The sequence below is a fragment of the Leptinotarsa decemlineata genome, unplaced genomic scaffold, assembly GCF_025532065.1.
Source record: "Leptinotarsa decemlineata unplaced genomic scaffold, Ldec_3_MD MMD2_tig00026328_RagTag_RagTag, whole genome shotgun sequence".
NCBI lineage: Eukaryota > Metazoa > Arthropoda > Insecta > Coleoptera > Chrysomelidae > Leptinotarsa > Leptinotarsa decemlineata.
Genome location: NW_027412688.1, coordinates 10693832 through 10711268, shown reverse-complemented (window position 1 = coordinate 10711268; position 17437 = coordinate 10693832). Strand labels below are relative to the sequence as shown.

General features: G+C 34.9%; 1 protein-coding gene across 1 annotated transcript in view; it reads left to right on the top strand.

The window, feature by feature from the left end:
* Positions 1 to 12063: 12063 nt before the first annotated feature.
* ltl (leucine-rich repeat-containing larval translucida) overlaps positions 12064 to 17437 on the top strand; it is a 51697-nt gene continuing 46323 nt past the window's right edge. The window contains 2 exon segments of the mRNA XM_023163127.2: positions 12064 to 12447; positions 12450 to 12582. Coding sequence (XP_023018895.2) covers positions 12267 to 12447; positions 12450 to 12582 — 314 coding nt within the window. The 5' untranslated portion in view covers positions 12064 to 12266.

The following is a 17437-nucleotide window of genomic DNA, read 5'->3' as shown; positions in this document are numbered from 1 at the left end:
AACCTTTGGATGTTCATCTAATAAAATCATTGAAAAAAACAATATTCGACTGTTACAAAAGCAATGAGATTCCTACAACTGAAATCATAAAGAAGAAATTGAATTCTTCCGGCCATAACGTGAGCTGCGGCGACAAAACTCTTCAGAATTGGATTAAGAAACTAGGATTTGGATTTAAAATAATAAACAAACGTCAAGCAGTTATGGAAAGCAGGAGAATAGTGGAATTGCGTAACAAATACTTAGAACAAATAACTAAATATAGACAAGAACAATGGCAAATTATCTATTTGGACGAAGCTAATATTTTCGAGGAACGATTTGAAAACATATTGATCCCAAATTTGGATGCGAATAGTGTAATAGTTCTTTACAACGCTTCCTATCATTCGCGACAGCTCATCAAAGTACCGAATAAAAATTCGAGGAGAGATGAAATACGAAGTTTTTTAATGGATAACAAATTATATTTTGAAGATAACTATACCAAAAACCAACTACTTGAAATTTTACACATTTGAAAAAGTGCATTCCCTTGAGAGTTCAGTTTTTGACTGAAAAGGACCAATTCAACCTATGCTTGCCACCTTTGAAGAATAATCACGATTTCAACACTATCTATGATATTCTCCATACAGAAAGTAAAAGACATACATTGAAACCGCTGTAGTCTCTGGAAATCAATAAGGGCATACATTCGAATTCCCTATTGAACGACCAACAAAAGGTTAACCACTCACCATTGTTGAACCGTTGTTCATAATGGCAATAATTATTAATATTCAAAGAATTGCTATTGTAATTGTTTATTCATTTACCATTAACCAATTAAGTGAGGTAACTACTGCTATAATATATAAGAATTGTAGACGAGTGTGTACTATTACTACCGCTTCATCGGTAGTAATAGTAGGAATTACTACCGATGAAGCTACGGTGTTGGCGAAACGCATCTAGAATAAACAAAATTGTGGAAATTGTTTGATTATTATCGTGGATAATTATAATTGTCCTTCACAACATGCAATTATCGTAGAATCAAAACTATCACACAAAATGAAGTCAAGCGACCTCACAAACCGATGCGTCACACCAGATTAAGAAAGATTGCAATTGTGTCGCCTTGAATGTTGAGGTGCCACTTTTGTTTTGTACAGGATCTTCCTACAAGGACATCCGAACTTTGACAATTGATAACCGTCATCTTGTTGAAGCCACATCTGTCAAAAGAGTTGTCATTTATTCAGTCCGTTTTGCCAAATCACCATGGACGGATATAGCATTCAGCAACACGTGCAAATAATAAAATCGTTTTGTCAAAATGGGTGTCCTGTTCAATATCGAGGGTGGGTAAATTTGAGTCCACTGGTTCAGTAAACGATCCAACATCACCCGTAAGTCAATGAAACGCAAAATCTGCTGAAAACATAGCTGCTGTCTATGATGGTGTGTAGAAGAATCCAAGGCAGACCACAACCTGGTGAATTTTGCGTCGTGACTTGGACTTCACCCGAACAAAATTCAACTGACCCAGGATCTGAAGGCAAACGACCATAGACAACGATGTGTGTTCGCTGAATGGGCCCTGGAGCAGTTGGAAACTGACCCTAATTTTCATCGAAAAATCATTTTCATCGTGTACGTGATGAACGTGTACGTGAACAAACAAAATTGTCGAATTTGGGACTATACCAATCCAAATGAGATGCAAGACCGTCCAGTGCATCCCGAAAAAGTAACTGTTTGGTGTGAATTTTGGGCTGGCGGCCTCATCGGACCATATTTCTTTAAGAACGATGTTGGCCAGGCCATCACTGTCAACGGCAAGCCTATAGGTTGAAGTTTATCAACTTCTTTTGGACTGAATTGGATGATCTGGACACCAACGACATGTGTATTTCATCAGTTCGGGCTTCCATTGTCTAATATAATATAAATTGATTTGAAATCCCTGAAAAAAATTAGAGAGATTAAACTAAAATAACAATTTCATTAAACAAAAAAGTGAAATTACAAAGAAATAACATAAAAGCAACAATAAAAAAATAAAAAATTGAAATTATAATAAAGGCTAACAATTAAAAAATATTATCAAAAAAAAATGATAAATAAAAATTGAAAGATTCCAAACCAAGTTACGTCACGACGTTTCGATTGTTAGTACCCACAATCGTCTTCGGGTAATAACTGGACTTATTTCTCCAAGATCTGACAATTTATAGGTCATTCGAGTGCTTTCACCTATCCTCTCTTCCCTCTCTCCGCTTCATTAGTTTTGGCGGGAGATGACCGTTTGGCGGGAGTTGGTCGTATTTCGCTTGATTAGAGCTACGCTAGCTTGACTTAATGCGTTGTTGGACAACATATACGCGACTTCTTTGAATTTTCTCCTAAACGAGTGTTCCTCTTTGTGGATCAGCTTGAGCCCACTTGATGCTTAGTCCAAACATTCTCTGCTATTCCGGATTTGCTGGTTTCTCCTCGCTGTGTGTGTTTCTTGTGCTCAGCAATGCGAACTTTCAATGGCCTTTTAGTTTCACCGATGTATGATTCTCCGCACTCGCAGGGTATTCGGTAAATGCAATTCTTGGAATCGCAGTCCGCGTTTGGTGGCCTGGTTTTTGTGAGGCTGCTACGGATAGTGTTCGTAGATCTGAAGCAGGTCCTGATGTTACTTGAACCCAATTCTTCTTATCCTTTCCGATAATCTTCTGATGTAGGGAATTACAAGTACTGGTTGTGGTGGCTTCTCTTCCTTGTGGAGCTCTTGCTGTCTTCTAGCTAAAGCCTGTTCCACCATCTCTTTGGAATAACCATTCCGTTGATGGTCATTTTTGATGATGCCTAGTTCCTTTTCGAGAGCGATTTGAGGGCATGGTTATCTCACGTGGGGGTGATGTGAACTGGCCACCAAGATTGTTCGATTCGACCTCGTTAGACTTTTTCTTGTGGGGTTTTCTCGAGTCGCAGATGTATGCGAATAAGCCACAAACTACAGCGATCCTAAAAGCCAGTATAATTTATGCTATCGGTCAAATTCAGCCTGATTTATGCGCCGGAGTCATGAAAAATTAGACATTTCGGATGCGTTCCACCCATAGAAGCCGTAGCGGACATTTAAAAGACGTTACACATAATGACGCTAATAGGCCTTTCAAACGAATAAAAAATTTCGATAATATCTCACACACACTTTGTAAAAATTTAAAGACAGGAAGCGCTTAATGAAAAACCCAATAGTAGTTGATAAATATTTCTGTGAAGGATGGTTTCATAGCTTGCTTTGGGGCTCTGAAGATCTTAAATAAATTAAATTATTGTTTATTACTGGAGTTATATCCCTAAACTAAAACGTTGTTTTCAACTCCTCGACACGTGTTTCGATCACTAAGTGATCATCTTCACAAAGAAGACTAAATATAGCCGGTCGGTTCGACGTGGGTGCTTTATTAACCGCCGTGTCGTCGGTAGTTCATGCCCCAGGCTAAACAATCGATTTTTACTTGATATCGTCCAACCCGTGTTAGGAATCACACGTTAAAAGATAAGACCTCGTTAGTCCTTAGCTCGCACTTGCTTCGACTTCTGAGGGTTGTCGTTCGTAGGGGTGCGATAGCTGGTTAACGCAAAAATAGATTTTAAACATATTTCAAAAAGATGGGCGACTATTAATTTTTCTGGTATTTCATATTTTAGGTGTGTTAAGTTTTCCTTATATCTTATTTCAATAGATCTTTTAGTCTGTACATAATAATTTGCATCCTTATATTTAATTTCGTATACTCCAGATTTTTCCGAATTCTCGACTTCGTTCTTTGAATTTCCTAAAAGGCTCTGTAGTGTATGACCTTCATAATTAGTTTCTTGAAAATCTTTCCAAAGTTCTCCGTATATTGGCGGTATGGATTTGAGGTATATTTATCTTGGTTTTCGTCGTTTCTAAAAGTCGAGATTTCGTTCAATCCTAACCTAAACGTTTTCTTCCTTATAATATAATATCATCTACAATACCACTCGAGAAGCCGTTACTGTTTAAAAAAAAATCTGTTTAAAATTCTGTTTTTCCGTTAATCAGCTGCCGCCCCCATACGAACGACAACTCTCAGAAGTTGAGAAACTTGCTTTTTTCTGTATTGTCCAGCACGTTTGTGCTGTCCATAGTGATGTGAACTGTCAAGTCAGAAATATATAAGTGCTTGTTTCCTTCCTAAATACATCGTATTCTAGCTTTCCTCATTGGTTCCTCATTATCAGAACGTCAAGAAATGGAAGTTGTCCTTTATTTTCTAACTCATAGATACGTGAGTTTTATTGACGGAAATCTGTTATTCAAAAAGGAAACAAAATCTTCAATATTCAATTTTTTATTATCGAATATCGCAAAAACATCATCGACATATCCTAAGGAATGACTTCCATTTCATATTTCATCAGTTCTGACTTCCATTGTCTAATATAATATAAATTGATTTGAAATTCCTGAAAAAAATATTCAAAAGGTTAACTTCCATTTCGAATTTGCTCATGAACAGGTTTACCAGGTATAGGGGGTCAAGGGGTTACCCATAGCCGTTCCCTCCTGTTGTTCATAAAAGAAACCTACTACCTGGAAACAGTTTCGATTGTTTTCTTGTTTTTAGTAGGGAACGGCTATGAGTAACTCTTTGTCCCCCTACCTGGCAAACGTGTTCATGCGCAAATTCGAAATGGAAACTAAAGAAAAGTATTTCCCTAGGATATGACTGAAGTATGTGAATGATGTTTTTGCGATATTTGATAACAAAAAATCGAATGTTTAGACTAGAAGATATATTAGAATGAGATATAAGAAACACGTAGCACACCTAAAACATGGAAAACCAGAGAAATCAGCAGTCGCCCATCATATTTTGCAACAAAACCATTCCATAGACTTAAGTTCAAATTCAAATTTATTAACAAACATACAATATCAAAAGAATGTCTATAAATATTAAAAAATTGTAATTACATGTATAATATTTCAGTACAGTCTACTAAGTGTAAACACTTGTGTTTGACTGGGTTAGTTGAAAAATAAAGATAATGTTAACTGTTAATAAATATTGTTCATGAAACAATATATAGAAAAAAAAAGTATCAATAATAGTATTTTATTATGAATGAGGGTGAAATAAATTATCTGTTGAACTGAATTATTTCAATGTGAGCACATTTTCAATTTTTTCACTATTATTTAATATCCAATTGTGTAATGTTTTTTTAAATGCTGTTGTTCTCAACTTTTTAATTTTTTGTGGAATTATATTGTAAATTTTACAACCAATACATATGCAGTGTTGTTGCATTAAATATAGATTTCACTTAGCAATTTGGAAGCATTTATTGGTCTTTGATCTTGTATCATACTGATTTTCTAGTATGTCAGTATTTGCAAAATGTTTTTTATATAGATGGTACTGATTTTGTAAAATATTTTTCTGATATTTAAAATGAAATATTTTCTGAATAAAACTTTCGATGGAAATCTGAAAGGTATTTCAAAAATTATTTTTATTGCATATTTATTAATAGACTTTTAACGAATTTTCATATGCACCACCGCAGGCTATGATTCCGTAGGTCATATTATTGGAAAATAATGCATGATAAAACATCAATATTGTTTTTACTTCAAATATATTCTTCAGAAGTCTGAACTTATAAAGACATTTTCTTAATTTTTTTGTTAATTCAAGTGAATGTTTTTTCCACTTCAGGCAACAATCTATATAAATTCCCAAATATTTTATTTGTGGGGTTCTGTTTAATTTAAGAGTGCAATTGCAATTTTGAAAATGTTTCTGTAAACATTTTGAACTATGAATTTTTTTTCATTAAATTTTGGTTGATATTTTTCACTACATGAAAATGTCATGAATTTAGTTTTCATGATATTGAGTGTGAGCAAGTCATAACTCAAGTTATGTTTCAAAATTGACATGCCAACTTCAGCCTTCGATATAATCCCATCCCAGTTATCTCTATCCACTACATATACAGTGTCATCTGCATATGAATATAGATCACCATCAAGATTTGTATTCAGTAAATCATTAATGTAAATCAAAAAAAGGACAGGTCCTAAAACCGTGCCTTGAGGAACACAACACATTGTTATTTGTCGGTTACTCTTATATTCATTTATTTTTACGAACTGTTTTCTGTTTCTTAAGTAACTTCAGAAAAGTTCATTAAGATTAGTTAGACAAGTTAACAACAACACGCATCTAGATGCCTATGAGAGTGTAGAAATGGGTAAACATAATATTATGAATAACGAAGGTGGACCAATACCTGATAGCATACTATACAGCTTGTTGAATTAATGTTTTATTTATCAGATTCACCAGACTATTAAATAAGGCAACATTGTAAAATTAATTTAATACAATTAAGGCACAGGTACCTAGCAGAGGTATCTATGGTATAAATAAGGACAACATTGTATGTATATTTAGTTCAATCTTCCTCTTGAAGATGATCACTTGGTGATCGAAACACGTGTCGAGGTGTTAGAAATATCAGTTTGGTGTTGGGATAAAACTCTAGTAATATTAATTACCACACCAAAGGTTCCAAACAGTGCATCACAAGTTAATTATTTTTAGCAAAACATCTTTCAATAAAAATCTGCACAAAAATATAATAAGTAGCTATTTCCAAAAATTGATTTCTTCAAAAAGTACCTTTTGGAATCAAGTAACAGATGGATTTCATACACCATTTTTCCATTCATTTTTTCTGTTCAGAAAAAGAATAGTGAATAAGGAAACGTTCACTGTGATCGCGAATCGGTTCATTTGCGATGAACTTCTTCAGGCGCCATCATCAATCCGATATAAATCTCGAGAACGATGAAGTGTGGAGCCTAACAAGAATGCAATCAGATGTCTAGAATCCAGAAGGCACTTTCACGTCGCTGATGTTACCGAGTAAAATATCTAATTATCTGAAGAATGTTTATACTTGTCATTCATTAATTTTCATTACTATGAAATATTTCAATGATTCCACGGTCTATTTTTTTACATCATTGATTCCTGCTACATTAAATCAGCATGTGTTTTTTTGCAAAAGTTATCTTGAATGAGACATCAACGGTTGGTATGAAAACATCCAAAACTCATTGCTTACAAAACAATTGGAAAATAAGGAGAAACGTATAGTGTCACTTTCGTACGGAAGGGCCACATATTTTTTTTTAAATCAAAAGTCGAAATTTCGTTTTTATATAATATATAATGACTATCTGATATCATATGACAGGTTACTGATTACAAAACAAATACATAATGTCACGCATTGTCAAAACTCAGAAATTTTATGTAGGTTTAGTTCTTCTTATTCCGCAAAAGTGGAACTTTTTTGAAAAATGGCCAAATCAAATCATATTTATTTCTCCTCTGCGTTCTACGCAAGACTCGTACTATGAAAAAATCGTTGATAGCCTTAAGCGAATATTTACTACCGGTTATTGAAATGTTTATTACTATGTGATACCAGGTTGTTTCAAAAGTGTTGTCCGTTTTAATGTCATGCATTTTTGTAGCTCCACATCTCAAAAAATATTTATTTTACTGTATCGTGGTATATTCTGATCGATCGAGAATATTGTACTCTTTACATTGATGCTGTTTTTTACCTCTTGTCAACTAATTACTACTGTATGATGTCGTTAAGGACAATTTTTCTCAACGAATTCAAATTGAACCAAAGCGCTACCGAAACAAACCGAAAAATTAACCAGGCATTTAGCAATGATATTGTTAATGAACTCAATGTTCGACGTTGGATTGCGAAATTTCGTTTCGGAGATTTCAACCTCGAAGACGAGCCCCGAAGTGGACGGCCCACAGAAATCCAGGACGAGGATTTGAAGATCCTGGTGGAGACTGATCTACCATAAACGGGGCGTGGAAGGTCCGGCATTAGCTCCCATGCGGTTTTAAGTGGTTCAAAACGTATTGGAATGACGAAAATGCTTAAAAAAATGGATGCCCCACGATTTGAACGATCGAAAGAAATGGTCACATTTCAAGGTCTGTTCTTCTCTGCTTTTGCGCAACCAAAACGAAAGTGGATCCTTTACAACAGGACACGTTCGTTCAGGATGGTAGTTGGACACTGATGAGCTACCCAGGCACTTTTCAAAGGCGAGAACCCACCAAAAAAACAGCATAGTGGTCAGCGGCTGGTGTAATTCACTGTAACTTTCTGCAGCCGGGCCAAACCATCACAGCAGAGTGAGGAGCAGCAGCCCACACTGATGGTCAACAGAAGATGTTTGATCCTGCTCCACAGTAACGCCCGTCCGCACGTTTCACAAATCACCGTCCGAAAATTGAACGAATCGAGCGTCAAAGTTCTGCCCCCCAACCGTACTCTCCAGACCTCTAGCTAACTGACTACAATATTTTCAAGCATTCCGATAACTTTCTCACCGGTAGAATCATTGCCAATCAGGACCAGGCAAAAGCGGCCTATGTCGACGTCATCGAATCCCGAGCACACAATTTTTGTGCTGACGGAATTAATCATTTAATTGAATAAGTATTTACTGATATATTATAGTTCAACGGATCGTTTTGGTTGAGCAAAAGCAAAGAAGAACAGACCTCGAAACGTGGTATTTTTTGTCGATCTATCAAATCGTGTGGCACCTACTTTTCGAGCTCTTTGACTTTTCAATACGTTTCAAACCATTAAAAACCTCACGAGAGCTTCGGCCATCCTACGCACAATTTGTGATGAATAAGTCTCCACGATGGTTCTCAAATCCTCGTCCTGGATTACTGATGGTTCACCGATGACTGGTGATTTCTAGTTCGTAAGCTGTATTTGTGTTGACAAAGGTAGCCCGCCTTTCTAATTGGTGCGTTGTTATTGGTCGAAGTGTTATTACCTGTTACATTGTATTGCACTGCTACCACCTTAGCATCTTTGGCCGAAGTGTTATTACCTGTTACATCGCGTTGCACTGCTGCCACCTTAGCATCTTTTAGTATGGGTTTCCAAATCCGGTTAAGCGTTATCGCCTCCTCTTTTCTGTTGGAGTTTTTCGTATGTTTGTGAATTTCTATGGCTTCCCGTACAAGCCGACCGTTGTATTTTCACATCTTCAAACAGTATCATATGATCTCCTTCACTAAACGCGTGTTCCGCTACTGCCGATTTTTCTATTTGACCTAATCTATAGTTTCCCGATGTTCATTCAACCTTGTACCATGGATCTTTTGGTGGTACCGATATAAACTTTTCCCCAGGTGCTTGGTATACGGTATACCCCAGCAGCTGATAGTGGAACTCTTTTGTCTTTCGCAAATCACAGGTTTTGCTGTACTTTCCTGGTGGGCATTGTTTTTATGTTATGTTATGCTTCCTTAGGATTTTTCAGATTTTATCTGTAACCCTAGGGATGTACGGTAGAAACGCACGTACAACCGTTTGACATGTAGACGTCTTCAGTTTCATGGCCTTGTTGATCTCGGTTACACTGTAGATTATAACATCGAATATCTTGGCTGCGAAAGCCTTAATCAACTCATAATTTTGATTTTAAATATTGAAAAAAAAATCCAGCGTGGCCCTTTCATGCTTCCGTATAATGCCGTTTAGTTACGTTGTGTGTAAATTCTGAGTTGAAGATTTAAATTTTCTTGTTTCCGAATGACCACCGTTTAGTTACGTAACGTCTGAAGTCTCAGTTAAAGATTGGATTTTTTGAGTTAAAGATCGGAAGTTCCGAGTTAGAAGTCATAAAAATATAATTCTGAGTTTCAATAAAAAAAAGAAAATAACTAGTTTCCCCTTTCATGCTTCCTTCTGACCGCCTTTTAGTTACGTACCGACTAAATTCTGAGTTGAAGATTGGAACTTCGGAATTAGATTTCGGAAAAAACAATTCTGAGTTTAAATAAAGAAGAAAGTCGAATAATAACTAGCGTGACCCTTTCATGCTTCCGTATGACCGCCGTTGAGTTATGAAACGTCTAAATTCTGAGTAAAAGATGGGAATTTCCGAGTTAAAGAAGGGACGTTCCGAATTAGAAGTCGGAAAAATATTTTGAGTTTCAATAAAAAAAATTAAATAAAAAACAACCAGCGTGACTCCTTCATGCTTCCATATGACCGCCGTTTGGTGATGTAACGACTAAATTCTGAGTCGAACATGGGACATTCTGAGTAATAGATCGGAACTAACGAGATAGAATTCAGAAAAATATAATTTCTAGTTGAAATGAAAAAAAAAGTTTTGTGGCCCTTCTATGCTTCTGTATATTAGTATATTACGAAACGTCTGAATTCTCATTTGAAGTTTGGAATTTCTGAGTTAAAGATCGGAAGTTACGAAATAGGAGTCATAAGAATATTATTTTAAGTTTCAGCCTTTTCATGCTTTCGTATGCCCGCCGTTCAGTTGCGTAACGTCTGATTCTGAGTTGAAGAATGTAATTTCGAAGTGAAAGATCGATAGTTCCGAATAAAAAGTGGGAAAAATATAATACTGAGTCGCTATAAAAAAAGACAAATAACTAGCGTCAGAGCCGTAGCGAAAAGAATAATCAGGGATGGAGGGAATCCAAATTTTCCCAAATACACCAGCAAAATTTCCCAACTTTCGAAAAAATGAAAGCCGAGGGATTATTTACTACTATAATATATTAATTTTTTTACTTAGCTATCCAAAGATTGCCCGTTAGGGTATGCACAAACAAAAATAAATTTTGGTAATTATAAAAATAATAATGGGAATTATTCTACTTTGGACCAAGGTCCTTGGTCTTCCACCATATCCCCCATGTATAGGATTATTCAATACAAATGAAAGGTAACAACACTTAAATAATATTGTGCTTATTGTTTTCTAATATTATTTTTTCTATCTTCACGGCCGGAAATTTCCTAACTTTTCCAAGTCGAAAAAACAGCGAAAAGTTGGGAATTTTGTAAAATTGTCACTTCAAAATTTATGCACTGTTCAGGACTGTTCTCTTAGGAGAAATTAACCTTTTTTGAAGTTTTCAAACAACTCAGAATTTCAACGTATGGGATCTCCAAGTTATGCATGTTGGGAAATCCCAACCTTCTCCTGGTTCTTTCCCTTTTCTTATCACCTCTCCCTTTCTTTTCGCTCATTTTTATTTTTTTTTAATTTTTATGCATTTTTTACTATTATTTTTTTCTATTTTCACGGCCCAAAATTTCCCAACTTTTCCCAAGTCGAAAAAGCAGTGGGAGGCTCCCCCCATCCCCCATGGCGACGGCCCTGACTAGCGTGACCCTTTCAAGATTCCATATGAAGCCGTTCAGTTACGTAACATATAAATTCTTAGTTAAAAAAATCGGAATTTTGGAGTTAAAGATCGGAAGTTCAGAGTTGAAAGTCAGAAAAATAGTATTCTGCGTTCCAGTAAGGAAAAAATAAAAAAATATTTATCTCGGCCCTTTTATGCTTCCGTTTAGTTAAGTAACGTTCAATTTCTGAATTAAAATCGAAATTTTCCATTTTATAGATTGAAAGTTCCGAGATAGAAGTCGGGAAAATATAATTTTGAGTTCAAATTAGAGAAAAAAAACTTTCATGGCTTTTTCATGTTTCCGTATGACCACCGCTTAGTTACGTAACGTTTAAATTCTCAGTTAAAGATTGGAATTTTTGAGTTGAAGATCGGAAGTTCTGACGTAGAAGTCGGAAAAATATTGTTCTGAGTTTAAATGGGGAAAAAAATAAAAAATAACTAGCGTGGTCCTGTCATACTTTCCAACTTGCTCGTATTCGTTTTTCCGAGATTAATGTAGTAGGTAATTTTCGAGTTACATGTCAGAAAAATATAATCCCGAGTTGAAAGTTAGAGAAATAAAAAATAACAACTGTGGCCTGTCTCCGCTTTCGCGCAGACTTGTAAAGCAACGAGAAAATACCTAAAGAACTGACGTCTCAAATTATATCGTCATCGCCATCTATCACAATTTTTGCCGATTCGACGTACGTTCTGATTCAGTAATATATGATCAGAATGACCGTTGTAAATAGGATATTGTGGCGCCTGTCCACTCTTCCCCGTACGTACTTATCACGAGCGCTCCAGTCAAGAAAATTTAGGAGCCACCAAGTAGTCAGTTACTGACAGGCTACCGTTCAGTCAGGTCTGATTCAAACAAACGAATATTTCCGGGATCACAGCAAAAAAGTGTTGAATGTGCGAAGCCGACTTCGATTAAAATAAAGTGAAACAAGTGACCTGATGGTAAATTTCGGATTCGATATGTCGGTCCTGCTCCTGTCCATCCTCGGCGTTTCTTCCGGATTGCAGCACTGTCCGATGTGGAAGGAAATCTCGCCGTGTTCTTGCAGGTTGGACACCTTCAAAATCACTACGATTAGTTGCGAGAGGATGTCTTCGTTCCAACAGGTGATAAGCACTCTAGGGGGCACTTTCAACCGGGTGACAAAGTGACTCTAAGACTGGCCTCTTCGACATTAGAAGATCTCAATTATCGGTCGTTCAGCGAGCTTAATATGACAATTGAGAACCTGAAGTTGAATCACAATGTTATTGGGTAAGCCGAAAATATTTTTGAAGTGAATGTAGGCGGAACGGAATTTTTTGATTATACTATAAATTATATAAATGTATTCATAAATGCAAACACGGACAGGCGTATTTTGAAATGACAAAAAAATCTTCCTTCACCTATTTGACCTGCAGTGAAATAATCTGAACTCTATCATACAAAAAGTACGTTTTTTCAATAATTAGATAATATTTCAAATATATTTCGAAGCCGGCGTTGAATTAAAACTAAACTTTCCATGTAAATCTGAGTTGAGATTATTTGAACCAAAACTTGAATGACACCTACTTATAATGACTTTTTATTAATTGTTTTTTACAAAATTGGGATGGTTCCCATTTATAACTCCTCTTTTGAATGGAGAAAAAATGAATCCCCTCAAAAGTTTGACAACCGTGTTATATATCAAATGAATTTCTATATAAATGAAATAATGAAATGAAATAATTATTCTTCGTTAACCGAATACAATGAAATAGTTTGGTTCAAAAAAATAAAAAAAAAATCTAATCTATATTCTTTGTTTAGTACTGAAATGGTACCTACTTAAAGGTGTTTCTAACTCATATATCAATAATAATTTCAATTTCAAGTCAAAATAATTTGATTCCTTTACAAATAAGCATTCTTTTACTTTCTCACATTTCATTAGTGTTTATTTTCTTCGCATATAATATTTTTGATCTCCAATATTCAGCAATGAAAAACATCAAAAACCACATTCAAACATGTAAGATAAAATATTGTCTTGAGAGGCAGTAAGTATCCATTTAAAAGGCAGACGGATTTCTGAAATAATAGAGTAATTTTCACTTTTTCTATTCCAAAAATGTAATTTGAAGAATACTGAAAAAAAAAATTACTGTGGACATCTGATGTTTCACAATACAGCCTCAAAATAGGGATTTAGCGAAACTGGACGTGACGTCATCAGATATATTAAATGCAGAGCTGTTTAGGAATCGCCATTGGTCTGAGACTTTTTTGTTTAAGTGATATGAAAGTTAAATTATTTTTTGTTTTTTCATTCATCTGTTTATGTTGCAAAAGTATGTGGGATAAAGAAGTCCCAAAAAGTTATGTAAAGTATATGAATGGGTTTAATTATTCAACCCGAAATCCATCAAATTAATTATTTGTAACTGTGACCCATAATGACAAAGTTAACAGAGCCTTACAAATATACGTTCAAAATGTATCCCTTCAATTTTATTTATCATTGCTGCAAAAATTCAAATATGAATAATTGAATTTCAGAAACGGTTTCGATAAAAAACTCAATCCGTATTCTTATAGAAGCATTCCATAATCATGGATAAACTCATTTGTTTCAAATTACTTGTGTCTGACTGAATACAACTTTTCCAGTCCTATCTTCATTCTAACCTTAATATATTAAATGCTTCGCTCCACAACAGTTCAGACTTAGTTGGGACGCTGTACCGACAATGGAACATATCTTGTGACGTGACACTAGCTTGCGACAATCACGCAGTCTTTACCTTGGTAATGATATATTGCATCGATTTTAAAATGTTGCTATTGTATTTTGGACTTAGCTGCAAATAGCTCAGGATTCTGTATGCCTACCGCGTGAAAAAACCTAAATTCAGTCAATGACAATTTAATTTTGCTGAACAGCACCGTCGTTCATGAAAATTTGGTTTTAGGTTTTTATTCTCTACTTCAAAGTTGATCCGTTACCGGCGATTGCTTTTACCCTGAGGGTAGGGTCATCCCTTCTCAGGGATGAAAATGTTTCATTAAAAATAAGTCAAAGAATGCATAGACTGACTAATTCTAAGCAACTTTTATTCTATAAAGTTATTTCTGAAAGTGAATATTTTTCGACTTATTCGCGAGAGAAAGTTTTGAGTATTTTATAGAAATAAATAATTCTTAGTAAAAATGTAGCTTTTAAAAAAAATGTGGGTTTATGGATTATAGATTTTGTAGATTCAATACAAACGCAGTCATAGTTTGTTTAAAGTTGTTTTTTTTTCTGTTAAATTGAAAGTTTCAACGTAATGTTAACAAAAAACAATTTATTTTCAAGGAAAACTCATAGAATTATTTCTGAAGTTGTTAAAAAACCTCCATTTTTGTTTGTTAAACAAGTCTTTAGCAAAACTTGCCAGGAAATCGAGAAATTTACATATCCCAGCATCAGCTGAATAGCATTTCTCGTTAGGGTGATCATATCACAGCGTCAATGATGAACAGTAGTTCCTCCATTCTATTCAGTCTACCATTCATCAACAACTCTACTCTTGATACTTTTTCTCTGTTCTCTTATATTATTTCACTTTCAGTCGCCTATGTCTCCCGATCTTTCTTCGTTCCTCTCCCACTTTCCAGACGTGTTCTCCTGTTTCCTTCATTCTAAATGTTATGCACTTTTCTCCAGGTCTGCGCTCCCTCTTTTCATTATTCTCTGCATTCTTAACACCCTTTGGTTATTTTATTATCTTCTTCATTATTTCTACAGCCACAGCAAAGTCAACTATTTTGAAGCCCACATCGAGCGGCCATAGCTCGAGCGCTTTTTCATTGGCTGTCAACTCTTCTCCATTCAACCCATTCTCTTCCAGGATCCCATTCTCTTCCTGTTTTCCTTTCATTCTCATATATTCCTGCCCATCCTATCCCAACTCGTCCTACTTCACTTTTTACACCAGAGCCCACATGTACCATGTTCACAGATTCATCCTCCTCAAGCAACATACCATGCATCCTGCTAGAAACCGCACGTTCAAAGTTATGACTTGATTAATCTTTAACTTGCAAAATTTTCGACCTTTGAAGGTTGTCTTCCGGAAAAGGCGCCAGCTGGTTAATGAAAAAACAGTTTTGTTGATAGATTCCACGTTTTCAGGCGAGTAGTTTTACTTCTCTAACTCTTGCTCGAATAATTTTGACTCAATTCATCAAATATCTCGTTTCGATATATACAGGAGTTTTGCCTCTCAGCGACGTTGATGCCATCCTTCAGGCACAAGTGATCGCTAATAAAGACAATTATTACAATAAGTAATAATTCAATTTCGAAAATTCACAACCTGACAGCGTCATACCAATTTAATTGTCACTATCGCATTTATCTCTGTAGTTGTTTGTAAAATATTTTTTTGCTGCGAACTGGTTTATTTTGGGCAAAAAACCCAGGAGACATTTTTTGTTTAGAATGAAACAGGCTATCGGAAATACATTTTTAAATGGTAAACAAATAATAAGACAAAAAGTTACATTGGAAATAAATTTTAGGGGTTGCGTTTTCCACCCCTTACAACCATGGGGAAAACCAAATAAATTACTGGCTAAGTGTCTTTTTGGTAGTACAAAACGTCAGGATAATTTCAATATTGTAACTTTTGCAGTGCTTGTGAAAAAAAGTGTTATACAAATTTTATGTACCCCCTTTAAGTGGCTGTATCTAAACAAGGGATGCTCCAATGAAGTTTCTTTATATGAAACCTCACCTCCTTAAATGTTTTACACTTATTCAGTTACAATCTGTATAGTATAAATACTACGCTCAACTATTTTATTTCATTTTTATCTGATCAATACCGTAGATTGCTGGGGAAAATGGTGTGATGACTGCTACCTAGGACCGTCCGAATTATTTTTTAGTTTTTAGTACATTATCTACATCATTATTATCTTTTTTTCAATAAAACCGTTTACATATTTTTTTTACTTATTTTATTTTCAAGTTTTTAGTTTCTAATTTTGTTACTCAATTCTTCTCATTCTATTTAGTTCATATAGTGCCTCAGTATTACAAGTATTGTATTTTTTTCAAAGTGTACTACTATTCTACTAGTCAAGCCCTGTCATTTGATACCAATTTTGAGGTAGTTGTGAAAAAATATGTTATCCGCCATTTTGTAGCTTCGGCCATTTTGAATTTACAATGATACAGAATTTTTCAAATTGTATTGTCATCAAAACTAAATGTGTGTATCGAATATTAGATCAATATGTCAACAGGAAGCGGGTCAAACATCAATAACTAAATTTGACCCAAACAAATAAATAAACAAACAGAGCAAGCTGAATAAAACCGTTTAATTGAAAGTGAGGTTATCATTATTGGAGGGCTTATATGTGACTGAAAATTTTGTTAGGTTATTCTAATTGTTCAAATCATGCATATCATAATTATTTGTAAAATGTTTACCGATATTGCAAATGTAAATACAAGTTTCAAATAGGTATAAATAAACCAGTCAGTTGAACATTTTTTTCAACGTCTCGCCAGCTACAATAACGATATATGCTTTTATCACACTTCACTTTTTGTGAAGGATAGGAGATTTTTATGGACTTTTTGGAAAATTTTCACTTTCCACAGTTGAAAAAAATGAAGATTGTAATGGACAACTTTATACTAGTGTGGAAAGGGCGAAATTTTAGTTCACCCTGATGAGTTAGTGCGTAAATTGCATATCTTTTGCATCAACTATACGATCTAGGTTCTAGGAAGCAGGGAAAAATACCGTGTCCTCTTTTAGTGAATGAATACTTAAATCTTTTCAAACGGTTATCAATTTACTCTATTTATCATTTAACCTTCTGTATTCATTTGTAACCAAGGTTAATTATCTCATTTCTGCATGACAAAACGTAATCATATAAGAATTCAATCAACAATATCTATTTCAATAACTCAATATATGTTCGCATCTTATAGTACGATATCGTAAATAATTTCTCTCGATATCATTATTACCCATATTAGTGTAAGAGTCTGTGAATGTCAGACCTTCATTACTTTATAAAATTTTTTTTAAGGACAAAACAGTACCACAGGAAAATCCTTGAGGCGCTCTAAGAG